Source organism: Rhodamnia argentea, chromosome 9 (assembly GCF_020921035.1).
Source record: "Rhodamnia argentea isolate NSW1041297 chromosome 9, ASM2092103v1, whole genome shotgun sequence".
Lineage (NCBI taxonomy): Eukaryota > Viridiplantae > Streptophyta > Magnoliopsida > Myrtales > Myrtaceae > Rhodamnia > Rhodamnia argentea.
In genome coordinates, this window is record NC_063158.1 from 17,871,351 (window position 1) to 17,886,256 (window position 14,906).

Here is a 14,906-nt window from a genome sequence, read left to right on the forward strand (position 1 = left end):
TGCAGATATGGTCACCATCTTCAATGGAAGAGGCTAAGTTTTAGTTCATCTCCTCATACCACAACCATTTCAAAGACTACCTCTGTATGATTTTGATTGATGGATGCAGCTAAAATATATAGTACAGAAACCATTTAACCTTTCCTAGTTTTCTGGAACTCTTTTAACATTAGAGGGTGTTTTTCCGATCCACACGAATCTTTCCATTGAGCTGGTTCTTCCTTCTCGGAGATTGTTGCCAAATGATGCAATGTCATGAAATATCAGCGACATAATGCACACCGGCATACAAAAGAAAGTTATGTCAAAGAGGCAACTCTATCATGCCTAGAGACATTTTAGAACATTAGAGGAAAAATCTCATAATGTCTGGAACCATCTGTTTCAAAAGCAAACATTCGCCTGTATTTGAGATTTACTTTTGCGTCATATTTTAGTGATGATTGTTGCTTGGCGGTGAGGGAGGGTATGGAGGCAAAGCAGGAAAGGAAAAATCAACATGTTGAGCCTATGGACGTATAGGTAACTTTATTTTCAAGTTACTAAACTTTTAAAATGCAGCCAGTATAAGAATCTAGAGCCATATATCCCGGTACATACTTGTATAATCATTTCTACCGTTAAAATAGATTCAAGAAAATCTCCAAAATGAAGTAACAATAGGCAGCTACAACAGCATCATCACCTGGCATGGACCAAAGAAAAATCCAGCATTATACATCATGTGTTCAGAACAGTAATCATATCTTCCAGGAAAAGTGACTTGACATAACGGGCATACAAAGTCACGTAAGTTCATGTCAGTTCTCATATGGAAGTCCCATTCAGTGAAGCCTCTTGGAAAATAGCACATTGAAAGATTTTTAGAGAAGGGAGACTAAAGAGTCAGCATGCTAGCAGAACAAAAGCTACGTTCCTTGAACATCGATGACCAAACGGTTTGTCCTGACCGTGCATCAAACTCTTATCATTCACCAGCCATTGGCCAAACAGAACAAAAAGAACCAAATATTAAAAAGAAAGAAAGTACCCATTTCCAAAAGGAACAAAGGAGGCACATGGGAAAGCTCTTGACCATCCACTGATGATTCTTCGTAAGAACCCTCCTATAGCCCCCACATAAAACTTTTTATGCAAGAAGCAAAGTTTTCACTTTTAAGAGTCTGAATATGAAGTGGAAGCAGAATATACTCGAATAGATGTATTCCGTCTTTCCATCAGTGGAGCATAGAATCAGGTTCTGTATAGAACATATCAGTATCCGCACTGGGGATATCAACATTATTAAGCCAATTTCAAATCATAGTACTAGCATAAGCTCCAAAAACCCTTGTAATCTCCCACCCAGCTGATTATCTCAAAACGAGGGGCAGTATAGGATAAGGTCTTTGCATGACCACTGGAACAAAAACTACATGCAATTCATCAACCTTCAACTATGAAACATATTGATGAAATCAAGTTGGTACTTCTAAAGATTAAGATAATAGAATTACCTCGGGATATCCAAAGCTGATGCCAGAACATATAAGGCAGCTCTAGACAGTAGCCTGCAGATATGTGCAAGACAGAATTATCACCTACTGTTCCCATCCTTTTTTTCCCAAAACAATATTCTAATAAATCAAGTGAGAACATGCAAGAGTTAAAATTAGGCCAACCACTATTCGCTTATTTACCCAAGGAGGAGGGGGGAGAAAGCAGCTTAGCCTAACGTTGCAACCATGAGATGCCACTTATGGCAAAATAATTATTATATTCATTCATATTTGGTAATGATTGTTAATGGAAGGCCTTCATAAAATGTCGGAGCAAAGAAAACTGGCTGAACCATCACCTTTCAATTTGACAAGTGGTAAATGGAGAAGTTAATAACTATGAGCACCCCCATTCTTTATTTAATTACTTTCTAGATATTTCTCTTATTCCTTATACCCAGGGTTAATGGTGCTGAAATGCATTTTTCACTCATGAGTTATGCTATGATTTCTGCATTTAACGACAGTATGTGGACCTTTAAATTCACCATGCATAGCACTAGGTAACCTCCATGTTCAGCTGCCCTTGGAAGACAACTTTTATATGTGGTACTTAATATACTGCATAGGGCCATGCAAGAAAAAAGTACGACTGCACAAAGGTACGACTGCACAAAGGCTACAGCTATTTCCAGAGCAACAAATTATGCAGCCACAGCTTCAGAAATTGAACCATCTTACAATGACTAAACACCCTTTAGGATAAGTAGGCAAACCGTGAAAATGAATGGCATGTTGACCGCACTTTGCCATCCTCACTCTATCTCCTATAAATGTGAATTCCTAACTAAGGGAGAACAAATAATGGGCTATAAGCCCTGAAGCACTGTACAGACCTCTTTGTAAATCCCAGTGCTTGTGGTTTTAGTTCCTCCCAAAGAAGGTTTTCTACCCAGAGGTTACCCGAACTATCTGATATAAAAAGTCTCTCTCCCCACCCATATTGCTCAAAAGTCTTGCAGAAAGCTCATTGTTGGGTTGGGGTGAGTTTTTATTTTGTTAAATCTTTTACTTCTTTAATTCTTCTACAGACCTAACAAAAAATGGAATCTGCGCCTTCATAAGATGAAAATTGCTTCTATGAAGAACCTAAAATATAACAAATTGGCCTTTCCTGCAAAGAATGAACCAGCACTTGATTGATCAACCAATCAAGTGTTGCTTGATCCTTAATTCACAGCAGGCATCCCCAAAAAATGCAACATTTCTCCCTTGCATCCATTTCAACTAAAAGGGTGACATATAATATCACTGAATTTTTTTTTTAAATTCTCTATAAATGCATGAATTACTTTATTCAAAACAACAGCGGAACCGGAAAAGCTTTAGCGTCAGAGAGAGAGAGAGAGAGAGACTGGCGAGGGACAAGAAACAGGAACTGGAGAATAAGGGGCAGAGCTACTGCAATTTTACTCCTAATGTTAAACGAGGGTATAATAGCCCTAGGAAATTTTTTTTTTCTTTTTTGATCAGAGCCATAGGACATGACTACAGCCATTTTGGCTGTGGAAATGGAAGCCTTGCATAATTAGAACACCGTACACATGCAAAGATATTACAACCACATGATTATGCTAAATAATCACATTGGATATTATTTCCCAGTACTGGTTCTCTGAAAGGTATTACAATGCTACAACCACATTTAATAAACAGACAGCATCACATCGACTTGTGAAGACAGTACAAGCCCAATCAATCACCACTTTTTCCTTTAGTTTGAAATTTGATCATCATTAATTTGTTCCTTTCAGTGATTTTCACAGCAAAAAAAGAAGCCTATAAGATAACACAGCGGTGGCGCTGTACCTTCTCAGAGTTTGAGGTAAAAATTATTTTAACGTCTTCAAAAACCTCTTCAACAGGTTTTCCAGCATCAATCTGAACAAAAGCCAAAATAGATAAGTAACTGAATAAAACAAGAGCATGCAAATACACATAAGGAAGATTGCAATGCATTTAGAGATTTCCTCACCTTTCTGACTTTTCCCTTGGCATTGTAATGCTCGATAACTGGGAGGCTAGACTCCAAGAACACCTTAAACCTTTTCCTTATTGTTTCTATGTTGTCATCTTCTCTTCCCTTCAAAATTTGTGACAAATAGAGAAAAAAAAATCAGATTTCTAAAATCGGAAAGATGACAAAAGCAGGAATATGTGCTTGTCTGGTAAAGGTAGTAAAGAAATAATTGCCTGACCTGATTCCTATTCAACAAGCGCCTTTCCATCTCTTCCTCAGAACAATCAAAAAACAACACGAATTTTGGCTCAATTTTAGTCTGCAAAAATTTCACATCCCTTTAGGACAGAAGAACAACATGCAACAGCTAATAAGGTCAAATTTAAAATGTGAGGGACAATACTAGATCAGTAATAAGACTAAAGCAGTGCATTTCAAACAAAAACAGGTGTGGCCAAACTTACAACAGCTTCAAATGCGGCACGGTTTTCCTCATTTCGAGGGAAACCATCAATAAGGAACTTATCATTTCCACTTTCCTGCATTGCTTTCTGCAGGAGCTTGATTGTCACTTCTGATGGCACAATCTTTCCCTCCTTAATCATATTCTGGATCATAGTTCTGCCAATTCAAAGAGGAAATTTGGTTGGTCATCAGGCCTTCAAAGAGACAACTCAGTTGTACGAGAACCTAAAAGACGTGGCTCCTATCATGTGCTTTCATTCATCTCGAGATGGCATCAGTAGTCTCTCCGGTAGAAAAAGAATAAAGGAATGTCAAACATGTCTTATGCCAGTTAGGGCAAAGAACTGAAGTTTCGACCTTGCAATTAATCATTACTGCCACTTAGCAGGACTATAAATTTTTCTACCCAGATATGACGTGTTAGTTATTCGCATTGAACTTTTGGAACACACACAAAAATAAATAAATAAAAAGAATATTCATCATTCATGCCATATGAGTCAAGCTTGTTTAACAACATTTTTTGTCACTTATTAGCAAATGATAATGGGTAATAATGTGCAAGTGACAAGCTGTCATGTATAATAGGTGAAAGAATCAAATAAACATGTCAGAATGAGCATAAGAGACTACCAAAGGTTAACTTGTGTAGGACACGGTTCTTTTTCATGTTGCACCATTTATGCTGTGATGTTGGGTCCAAAACAGGAAACTAACTAAAGTCACATGCGGGTTATGTGAACAACCCATGTCGCAGATTGCAGCTTCCAGTGAGTCAATAACAACACAATGCAACCAATTGCTGCCCAAGCAGCAATATTCTGTGTGTACGCATGCGTGTGTGCAGACAACACATGTCGCAATTGCAGCTTTGAAGGTGGTTTGTCATCTCAACCAGAGTTCAAAATCACCAGTGAGTCAATAACAACACAGTGCAACCAAGCTGCCCATGCGGCAAACTCTGCGCATGCGAGCGTGCACACAACCCAAATTGCAATTGCAACTTTCAAGCCGGTTTGATACCTCAACCAGAGCTCAAAATCCAGTGAATCAAAAACAACACCATGCGCAATCAATTTCTTCCCAAGCGGAAAATACTCACCCCACCTCCCCTCCCTCTTCTCTCTCTGTGTAGCCACTAAAGCAGCTTATTATTACAAGTAATGTGGATGTGAACAAAATCATCTGCCACAGAACGATTCATGACATTTTCTCAGTGGAAACAAAACAAAAAATAGTGAAATAGCCAAGAAATCCTGTTCAAGTGAGCATTACAAAGATCTACAAAAGAAAGAAAATAGCATGACATATAAACTTGACTTGAACATGCCTGGACTTATATAACTAGGTTTAGTCAAGAAGGGGATCCCACCACATGGAAAATAGAGAAAGCACATATCTCTAGCAAAAAAGTACAAGAACAGATACTATCTATACTAACTTCCTGAAATAATACAAGATCAGTGACAGCGGCATTATTACCCATTTTCAGAACCAGATTTGATTTCTGCTCGGAGAAGGTCACCGGCACTGAGATGTGTGAAGCCAAAGTGCTGAACAATATTGGCACATTGGGTACCCTTTCCACTGCCTGGTCCACCTACAAACTTAAGAAAGCTCAATTAAAATGTTTGGAAGAGCCTCTACACTTTTGGCAAATTAGAATTTAGAAATCGAGCAATAAAAACACTCTTTCCAAAAAGTTAAAAGGAATTTGAATTAGATGAATACATTGGATCATATACTCCACTTTTGGAATAGTCTCCATCCAGAAGGCAAAATATGAACCCCAGTTTATCATGAGTGTAAGATAAAACTATTTTAAACTTGCATATTATGACCCGAGTAATAACATAGGATGTTCAAATGAAACATTTATATATATATATATATATATATAGAGAGAGAGAGAGAGAGAGAGAGAGAGAGAGAGAGGCCAATGCTGAAAAATGGGGGAAAAGAAATCAAATAAAGTCAAAAGGAAGAAGAAAAACTGAGCGATTAAGGGCCCTACAAATAAAATCTCACCTAACAGTAAATCAAGCACCAAGGATATGATCCAGACGGGACGAAACGAAAGACAAGCATATTAAAAATTTAAAACACAATGCATCACTCTAGCAACTCTGCTGAAAGATCTGAATGAGTCTACTTTCTGCTACTTGACAAACTAAAATAATAGATCAGAATATAATATCATGGAATCTAACAGGAGCTAACTCTGGAATTGATTATTATTCAAAAATTCAGATTATAGTATCATGGAATCTAACAGGAGCTAACTCTGATGGAATTGAAATAAAGGACCCCTGTTATCCCAATAGCAAGTTGCAGAAACTTAAGAATAGATGCTCACCCAAAACAAAAACAACTGTGGGCTTCTTCTCTGTCAAGCTTCCCTCCTGTAAGCAGGGCAGTTTCTCATATCAGCATCTTACATCAGTGAAGTTGGAAGAATATGTTAAAAGCATCTTTGTCCCGGAGAAAGAATCTTCACAATTACCAATTATTCTTCAACATCTTCTTCTGAATATGTTCTCATAGCAAGTTGTCAAGTCACTTTGATACATGGATGTCACACAAACCTAAAATTAACACAAGCACGAGCACACCTCACTCTCCCCCCACACACACGCCCACAAAAAAATGCACATGCGTGTGGGAGAGAGAGAGAGAGAGAGAGCGAGAGAGAATCAAATGTTTTCTGCAACATGCTCAGCAGAACATTTACTCAATATCCTAGACTAAGATAGTGTATTATGGGAAACCAGTCAAAGATTTTATTCTGGAGTAATTTTCACTAGGAGACTTGTCCTAGCAATTCAAATGTATCTTATCTCATCATCATGTATGCTTAGTGCATTTTAACAGACTTTTCACTTTCAACTTGTACAATGGCCTTAGCAGGGTGTCAAGATACTTTTGATAGGACCCCAACTCTCAGCAATGAAGGAACTTCTAAGTTCTCACTAGATGTATAAGTGTGAATGAATTCAAAGATGAGCATGGAGATGCAGAAACAACTGAGATTGAGAAGTCTACTACTCCAGATTGGAAGAATGAATAAGACATCAGTGCACATCAGGCAGTACATCATGGCTACCATTTAGGATTAACGTTCAAAACAGAACAGAAGTAACCAAAAGAAAGCTACAGTAGAGAAGAAATAAGATGCTTGCCTCAATTGCACCATCAATAACACTTCCCATGAGAGCCAGCTAAAGAATATTGAACCACAAGATCTGGACCACCAAGAAGAAGAATTGTATAAGAACAGCTAAATTCATGCTATCAATTCTTGGTAGAGGCTGCCAAGTAGAGGCCATGTTAAGCTCCAAACAATAGAGTGCATTTCAGAGGTAAAATATCATAAACCACTGACATATAATTTGGCACAAAAGCAGATCAGTTTGGAAACATACACCATATCTGCTGATGGTTTGCCTTGATCCATACAAGCTTAAAACATACGTACCCTTCATAAAATCAAGATGGTCCAACTGTTGTGGAATAGCTTCACTATAACCTATTAATTATTCCATTTTACTGATTAGATCTTATCCCGAATAGAACCCCTTAAGAAGAAATCCTCCAAATCCAGATCAATGACTCAACTAATGCACAACTTGAAAGATCATATGGTACGACTGAATCCACTGCATGATGGTCGTACTTACAATTCAATAGCAAAGTAATCGTATGAGAAAAAGCTTTAAACTTGCATTTATGATTAGTTTAAACTTGCTTTAAGCTAAATCGATATGACTACGCTTTTAAAAGAAAAGGAACTTAGAATCTAACAAGCGAACATTTGAAAACAATGCTCAACTAAGAAGAATAAAGATCTCGTCTTTTTTGCCCTCCTCGACTCTCTTCCTCCAATCCTCTCAACCCCAAATGCAGAAAAACGAAAGATCAGCACCGTAAGAGTAGAATCCCAAAGCTGGCTCAGATCACAACTAGGCCAGCCGAACAATTTTAGAGCAAGAGCGTTCCGAAATTCTAACAGAGACAGCAAGGAAACTCAGAGCAGTCGATAATCGTTCGCATTTCACAGCACAGAATCGCCAGAAAAAGTGATGGAACCAACCGGATCGAAATCAAAGCTAACAGATCAGATCCGGCAATAGCCGCGGGACATGAGCATGCAATGAAGCAACAAACGAAAGCATAAGCAAGCACGGAAGATCATGAAAGCCGCGAACAGATCAATCCAAATCTAGAAGTTGCAGAGAGATATTAGATCCGGAGGATTACCTCTGCAAATGAAAATGTACGAGAGGGAGAGAGATATCTGGGAGAAAGATGGCAGATATAACGGTGAAGAAGAAGAAGAAGAAGGTGCGAATCGAGGCTTTATAGGCTGGTCGGGTGGTGGGGCGATGAGCAACTTCGCGTGATCCCGACGGTTACAGTTACAAACAACCCTTGCGCCCGAAGCTCCAAAGGAACGCACAAATGTAATTTTCCAACTCAGATTCTATGAAGCCCGCACCCGACCGCGTACGAGGTCTAGATTAGAAATCTACGGCTAGGATTAGCGTTTGGTTACAAGGGTGCACCTTTCCCCTAGATGTTTTATCGGGTTTTGGCCGCGTCAGGCTGGTTGGCTGTAGCGATTCGACTGTCGAAACGGCAAGTTAGACGATGGCCTTGGCGACAACCATCTGGCCAAAGAAGATCGCGAGGTTTAGGGCTCGTTGGTGGCGGACGGCGATTAGAGCATTCGCTAAGTAACAGAGGGATGGGCATTCAATTAAATGCTATCCATCTAGAGAGAAATCTAGAGGGAACAAAGTGGCACCTACCCAATTCTCTTGCCCCCGGGCCGCGTGGCCAGTGAGTAAGGCGTGTAGTTTAAGGGCTTGTATGTTTCTGCTTCAAATGCATGTGCACAAGATTTTACATTAAGCAGAAAGTAGAAATAAATTCACATATCCTAGACCACGGTACTGACATCGAAATTTTGTCCCTTTCGAATTACACGAAAGTTAGGAATCGGGTCCGCTGATCTTCCGCACTAACCAACTCTGGGCATCTTTGTTTAAGAATAGCATATCTGGATCAAAACGTAGGAGTGGCATGCATACACGGATCACTCCTAAGCAAGGCAAGAATGAAGACATTCGTGGAAGGTGGGGGTGGGGGCCGACCGAGATTGGAAGTGAAATATGACATGTCCGATCGATGCGTTTGTGGTAAGAACGAGAAGCGAGTGATTCGGTGAATTGGCATTCGCCATCCTTTTGGGAATTCTCGGGGCACGCGGCACGAAAGGGGACTCTCTTTCATTTCTTCCAGAAAAGGGGAATCTTCAAGAAAGAAAGATCAGCAAAGCTCTCAATTGACTTGGTGGTGACTCCATGTTTCGTGGGATTTTCTTTGGCAACTAGCGAAAGGTTGCCAATCAGCATCACACGAGGGGGATGCGCATGAGCTGAAACAAAGAAACGGAGAGAGGGCAACGCACGTTCTTGTGGATTGTGGAGTCGGGAAAATCAGAAACAGAGAGAAACAGGGAGTGGGCGAGAGAAACAGAGGAAAGACAAACCAAGGCTCAGGCTCCGTTTGCTTAGCAACAATGTTATCTTCAAGAAGTCATTTTCCAGAAGGAAAAAAAGGCGGTATTTTTTGTGTTCCAATAAAATCCGACAATGACTTGAAAAACATTTTCCGTCCTTTGGAAATCAACACATTGAATCTATTTTCTTAGAGAGACCTGCACTATTCCCATAATATAGGGATACCCAGCAGCCGAGATCTAGATTATGGGAGCCAGGGCTTCTCGAACGCAGCCACTGGGAACTCGAGTACGGGCATCGAGGACCCAAGTCCGACCTTGACTGTGTTACTGTGTGATAGAGCTTAATGTTTGAGGCTCTGAGCATCTTTTCTTTTATTTTATTTTCTTTTCTTTTTCTAAATTTCTATAGAAAATTTCAAAGCCTTTCTAAATTACATCAGAAGCTAAAGCCCTCGAGCGGTTTGGCTGATTGGCCCAGATGGCGATTCTTGGACGGTCATCCTAATCCAAGAAGACGGTGTGCTTTATTTCGATGGAGGGTGGCTAAATTTCGTGAAGGATCGCGTAGAAATGGGGATTTCTTGATCTTTCGGTACAATGGAAAAGTTGGTTTCAATGCCTCCAAGTGTTTGACTTGACTGCATGCCCGAGGGAGACTTCTTTTCATGCCCGGAGTTTTCATCAATTCACTACTGACGAAATCCAAAGGGATCATGCTGATCAAGCATGGTTAAAAAAAAAACTCCACAGATTAGATGGGCGAATGTAATGTTGGAATGCATATGTGAGTTGCGTTATAAAGTCTTATATGGAGAATTAATACAATGTAAAGCAATTAATATATTATAATTGGCTCAATTTTGACATGCTCGGACTTGGGCTCGTTCTTGGCAATCTTTTCAAGTATAGGTTATTAGGTTTCGATGCGTGCTCCCAGCAAATGGTACTAGAGCCAATTGTAAATTGGTGGGCCTGCCAATCTCAAGAAGGAATCTCGTGACCAACGAGGTATCCGAGAGTTGGGCTTTGTGGTATAGCGACACGGTCCCAATTGCATCCTCCATAGTTTGGTCAATAGAAAGGGACTAAGGATGAGGGTGAGAGTTGGAAAATTAAGATATATCTTGATGAGGAAGAATATCTGAATTAAAGGGGGAGCAGCCTGATATTGAGCTCATATGTAACGAGGAGATCGTTAAAATATATGTGTAAGTTGTGTTAGAAAGTCTCACATTAGGTAATTGATTTAGTATGGAGCGGTTAATATATCATAAGTCGTCCATTAATCATTATCGAATGAGAATTCAACCCGATATATAAACGAGCTTGAGTTTGGCCTCCCTCTCGACAATCTCCTAAGGTGTAGGCATCTGGTGTCTATTGCGCACTCCCAACAAATGATACCAGAGCTGATAGTAGATTGGCGAGCCTCCCAACTTGTTTCGGTATTTGGAGAATATCTCAAGGAGGAAACCTCGTAACCAACGCGGTATTCGAGAGATAGGCATTGTGATGTAACAATGCAATACCAATGGCGATCTCCATAGTTTAGTCTAGACAAAGAGACTAGGGATGAGTTGGGCCTTGAAAAATTGAGATGTATCTTGATATAGAAGGATACTTGAATTAAAGCAGGGAGCATACCTATCACTAAGCTCACATATGAGGGGTAAATTATTGGAACTCATTATGAGATGTATTAGAAAGTTTCACATTTGATAATCGGTCTAATGTGGTGTAGTTAGTATACTAGTTAACCCATAACTCATTGACTTAAATTTTTTAGTAAATGTAGATTCAACTCAAATATATTAACAAGCTCGGACTTGGGCTCTCTCTCAGCGATCTCCCCAAGAGTAGGCATTGTGTTTCTACTGCATGCTTCCAACAAATGCTACTAGAGCTGATGGTGGATTGGTGTGCCTCCCAATATGTTCTTGTGTTTAGTAAGTATTGCAATGAATGAATCCCGTGACCAACATGGAATCCGAGAGATGGGTGTTGTGGTGTAGCAACGCAATCCCGATGACAACCTCCACAATTCGGTCTAAAGAAAGAGACCAAGGATGAATGAGGGTGTTGGCGATTGAGATATATCTTGATGTGAAAATATACCTGAATTAAAGGAGGAGCAGACCTAACATTGAGCTCATATATGGAGGGGAAATTTTAGGAATGAATGGGTGATTTGTGTTAGAAAGTTGTACATCGAACAATGGGTGTAGTGTGGAGCATTTAATATATACTAGTTAGCCCAAAACTTATTAAATTTAGCTTTTGAATGAATGTGGGTCAATTGGATATGTTGACGAACTCGGATTGAGCTTCCTCTTGGCGATCTCTCCAAGTGTAAAAATTGTTGCGCGCTCCCTAGTATGTAAATGTTAATTTAGATACCTTTTGTTTGGATGAGACCATTTATGCCTATTTGCATACTAGTTGTTATTATTAATGGTGTTATTCGACATCGACGAAACGGAGCAAGAGGGTCTTCTAGTACCAGTCACCATTCTTTTCAGATAACCATGAAATCGAAAAAGCTATCTTCATAAGTTCGACCCTATGATCATTCTCTTTGCTACGATCCACTTACCTTCATAAGTTCGACCCTATGATATGTGTAGATTACTTTTCATTGTTTCGGCAACCTATTCCTAGATGGTTATGTGTGTTGGGGAGAATAGACAACAATTCACCAAGAACAAACCCAATCCAAAATCAATTTCTTCCCCCAAAACTAAACCAACTGAAATCGACTTAACCCCAGCAACAACCAGCAATATATTCTAGCATACAACCTTAGGGCTGCATTCGGTCTATAGAATATAAGCTAGGATAGGATAAAACATTGTGCTTGGCAATGGATTGGTGGTGGACCGACTCATCTCTCTCTTTTCCCTCTCGTGCACGGGCTAAGAACAAAGGGCAATTTGAGCTCATCCGGATAGTGAATTGATCCTCGTTTCTTCGTTTACGTTCCTAAGGCAAGTAGATATCTATCCTCATCACTAGTTTACCCATTCATCATTTATTTTAGTGTGGAATGTTGGTTTTGGGAATAGGTATGCCTATGGACGGTTGAGCTTGCATGGCGGGGAAAATGGTGTTTCATGTGTGATCCATTGCTTGAGTTGGTGTCTTAGGCTTCGATAAGTTGAATATGTGAGTGGATCGTCCAGATTATTGTTGATTTGTGAAGAATTGACATGGGTCTATGAAGAGGAGGATCGGCCATGTGGTTTGGGAAAAGAACCACGAGGTTCGGTTCTTCTATGGTGTGTCCCTTGGTTATATGGATGCTATCTAACTTGGGATAGGTTGGAAATTAAATTTAGATTGCCTGACAAGTCGTCAATTTGGTGGGCATTGAAATTGGGCTCATATCGGTGTTTGGCTATAAGGTTTGAAGAGGAGGGCCTCGTAGTTGCAATGTTCAATTTAGTTGTTTGATACTTCGTTTGCCTTGTGGTCTTTCCGTGGATATATGGGGGGGAATTTTTTGCGTACCTATGTTAATTGTTAATTCCCGCTCGAACGGATATCGAATGCATAGCTTGGTTAGACGTTTATTTATTGAGCTTTGGCTCACTCCCTTGTTGTTACCTTTCTATTTCAAATACTTAGGTACCGAAGGCTACGGAAGATATGCTATGGCGATGGAGCATATCGATGGTGGTTGTGGATAGTACTAGGGCGTAGAGCTTTCTTTTGATTCCTCCTAGTGTACTCTTGTGTCCGTTTGATTAAAAGATGATGTGCAAACTAGGTTTTATATATATATATAATATATTAAAATTTGGTGTAATCTGTTGAATGCTCTAGTTAATTGTGGTGCTAGTAGTGACAACCTATTAAGGCCATTCCCTTTAGCGTTGTGCCTGCCAGTTGTCTGCATCACTTGTATGTTATTGTATGGCCATCTTGTTTTGTATCGTCTTCTGCATGCGCCCTATGTTAATATACATAATATCATATTAAAATAGAGCGCGATTAATAAAGTGTCGAATGGCAACCCTGGGATGTCACAATAAGGTATGACAAAATTCTTGGATTTCTTATCTTATCTTATCCAATCCTATCCCGATTAATAGCATCGTTTGTACGCTCCAGAAGCGTTCAAGATCCATGTACTGCAGGCATGGACACCAGTTCACTCTTGACATAAACTGCCCCCTGTTCATGAGCATGTCTGGTTTGTTATAATGTCTTGACTTGTACTCAATTTAGACTTGCATATATACTTGCAATCACTTGAGTAACTCATGCGAAAACAAATTCAACTCGAGCGCATGCACTTCCAGATCATAAAGAGCTGTCAATGCAAAGTAAACTACCGTGCATTTCGGGTCAAGTCATGAACAATTTCAACTGAAAAACCGAACACAACATGAGACCATAACTGTTCGAAAGCAACAACATCGACAGCAACTACATTCGCATTCCGCGGCAAGTAATGTCGCACCCTCCTATCAACCTTCGACGTCATAAGTACAATTAAGGCTGCTAGAATTCCCAAATATCGCACTGTATCTTCTCGACATCAGAATAAAGGCCATAATCATAATCATCAAACTGCGAAATGAACAACAATTCCACAATGAACATCGATAGAACCTCCTCAATGTATGATCGAAGTTTAGTTATTTGACATCCTAGGAATGAAAGAAACATATGGCCTTTTTATGGACATGTTGAGTTCATGTTTTCCTCCATGCATTTGATTGTAGTTTACAGAAATGGCCTTACCTAGGGGTGTCAAAATCGAACCAAAAAACTAAACCGAACCCTAACCAAACCAAACCTAAAATTTCATGTATTTATGTTCGGTTCGGTATGGATAATTGGACAATAACCATTCTGTTTTCGGTTTGGGTAATTTCTATCAACCGAACCAAATTGAAAATCTCCCTTCTTAATATTAGCAATTTGGGGAAAAACTAACCATTCTTTTTTATTTTTACATTTTTCATTTTTCTTTCTTTTCCCTGTTTTGGTGAGAAAGTGCTGGTGGAGCTCCCGCCGGAGCTGGCGAGCCGAGGATCGGGCGTGGCGGCCCTCACCCAAGCCCTCGCTGGCCACAGCAAGGGCAGGAGTGTGCCACTATGCCCTCGCCAGATGCAACGAGGGTCGTAGGCCCTTTTCACCAAAAAGGAAAAATAAAAAGGAAAAATAAAAAATTCGAACTGCATTTGGTTAGGGTTGCGATTCGATTCGGCTCAGTTGCTCCTCCTAACGGTTCGGGTTATCAAAAAAATCGAATCAAGCTGCATCGTTGACACCCCTAGCATCACCTACTTACCAAAGGTCGTACCTAAACTTTTCTCACCAAATTCAAGTCTGTAGTTTAATTCGTGAGCGAAATCCACGTGGAAGAAACAACGGGAAGAGGTAGCATACGAAAGTTGCCCTTAAGGACGCC

General features: G+C 39.9%; 1 protein-coding gene across 5 annotated transcripts; it reads right to left on the reverse strand.

Annotated features, from left to right (window-relative positions):
* Nucleotides 1–517: 517 nt before the first annotated feature.
* Nucleotides 518–8,502, reverse strand: LOC115726335 (UMP-CMP kinase 3-like). Of its 5 annotated transcripts, none has more exons than XM_030656157.2 (11): nt 8,221–8,501; nt 7,143–7,205; nt 6,320–6,365; nt 5,446–5,563; nt 3,963–4,119; nt 3,737–3,817; nt 3,514–3,621; nt 3,348–3,419; nt 2,255–2,321; nt 1,497–1,550; nt 518–685 (listed from the first exon to the last, which is right to left on the reverse strand). In XM_030656157.2, the coding sequence occupies exons 2-11, from the start codon at nt 7,170–7,172 to the stop codon at nt 621–623; spliced, it is 798 nt and encodes a 265-aa protein (XP_030512017.2). In that variant the 5' UTR covers nt 7,173–7,205; nt 8,221–8,501; the 3' UTR covers nt 518–620. The 5 variants fall into 5 exon arrangements, with proteins under 5 accessions (XP_030512017.2, XP_030512018.2, XP_048140928.1 ...); XM_048284971.1 differs by lacking the exon at nt 518–685 and adding an exon at nt 1,171–1,411 and having other exon boundaries at nt 8,221–8,502; XM_030656158.2 differs by lacking the exon at nt 2,255–2,321 and having other exon boundaries at nt 8,221–8,494.
* Between the last annotated feature and the right edge of the window lie 6,404 nt (nt 8,503–14,906).

Coding starts and splice junctions, on each gene's coding strand:
- LOC115726335 (XM_030656157.2), bottom strand. CDS start 7,172: ATGGGAAGTGTTATTGATGGTGCAATTGAG. Junction 6,366..7,142: donor TTATTGATGGTGCAATTGAG/GCAAGCATCTTA, acceptor CCCTGCTTACAG/GAGGGAAGCTTGACAGAGAA. Junction 686..1,496: donor TCAGCTTTGGATATCCCGAG/GTAATTCTATTA, acceptor GGTCCATGCCAG/GTGATGATGCTGTTGTAGCT.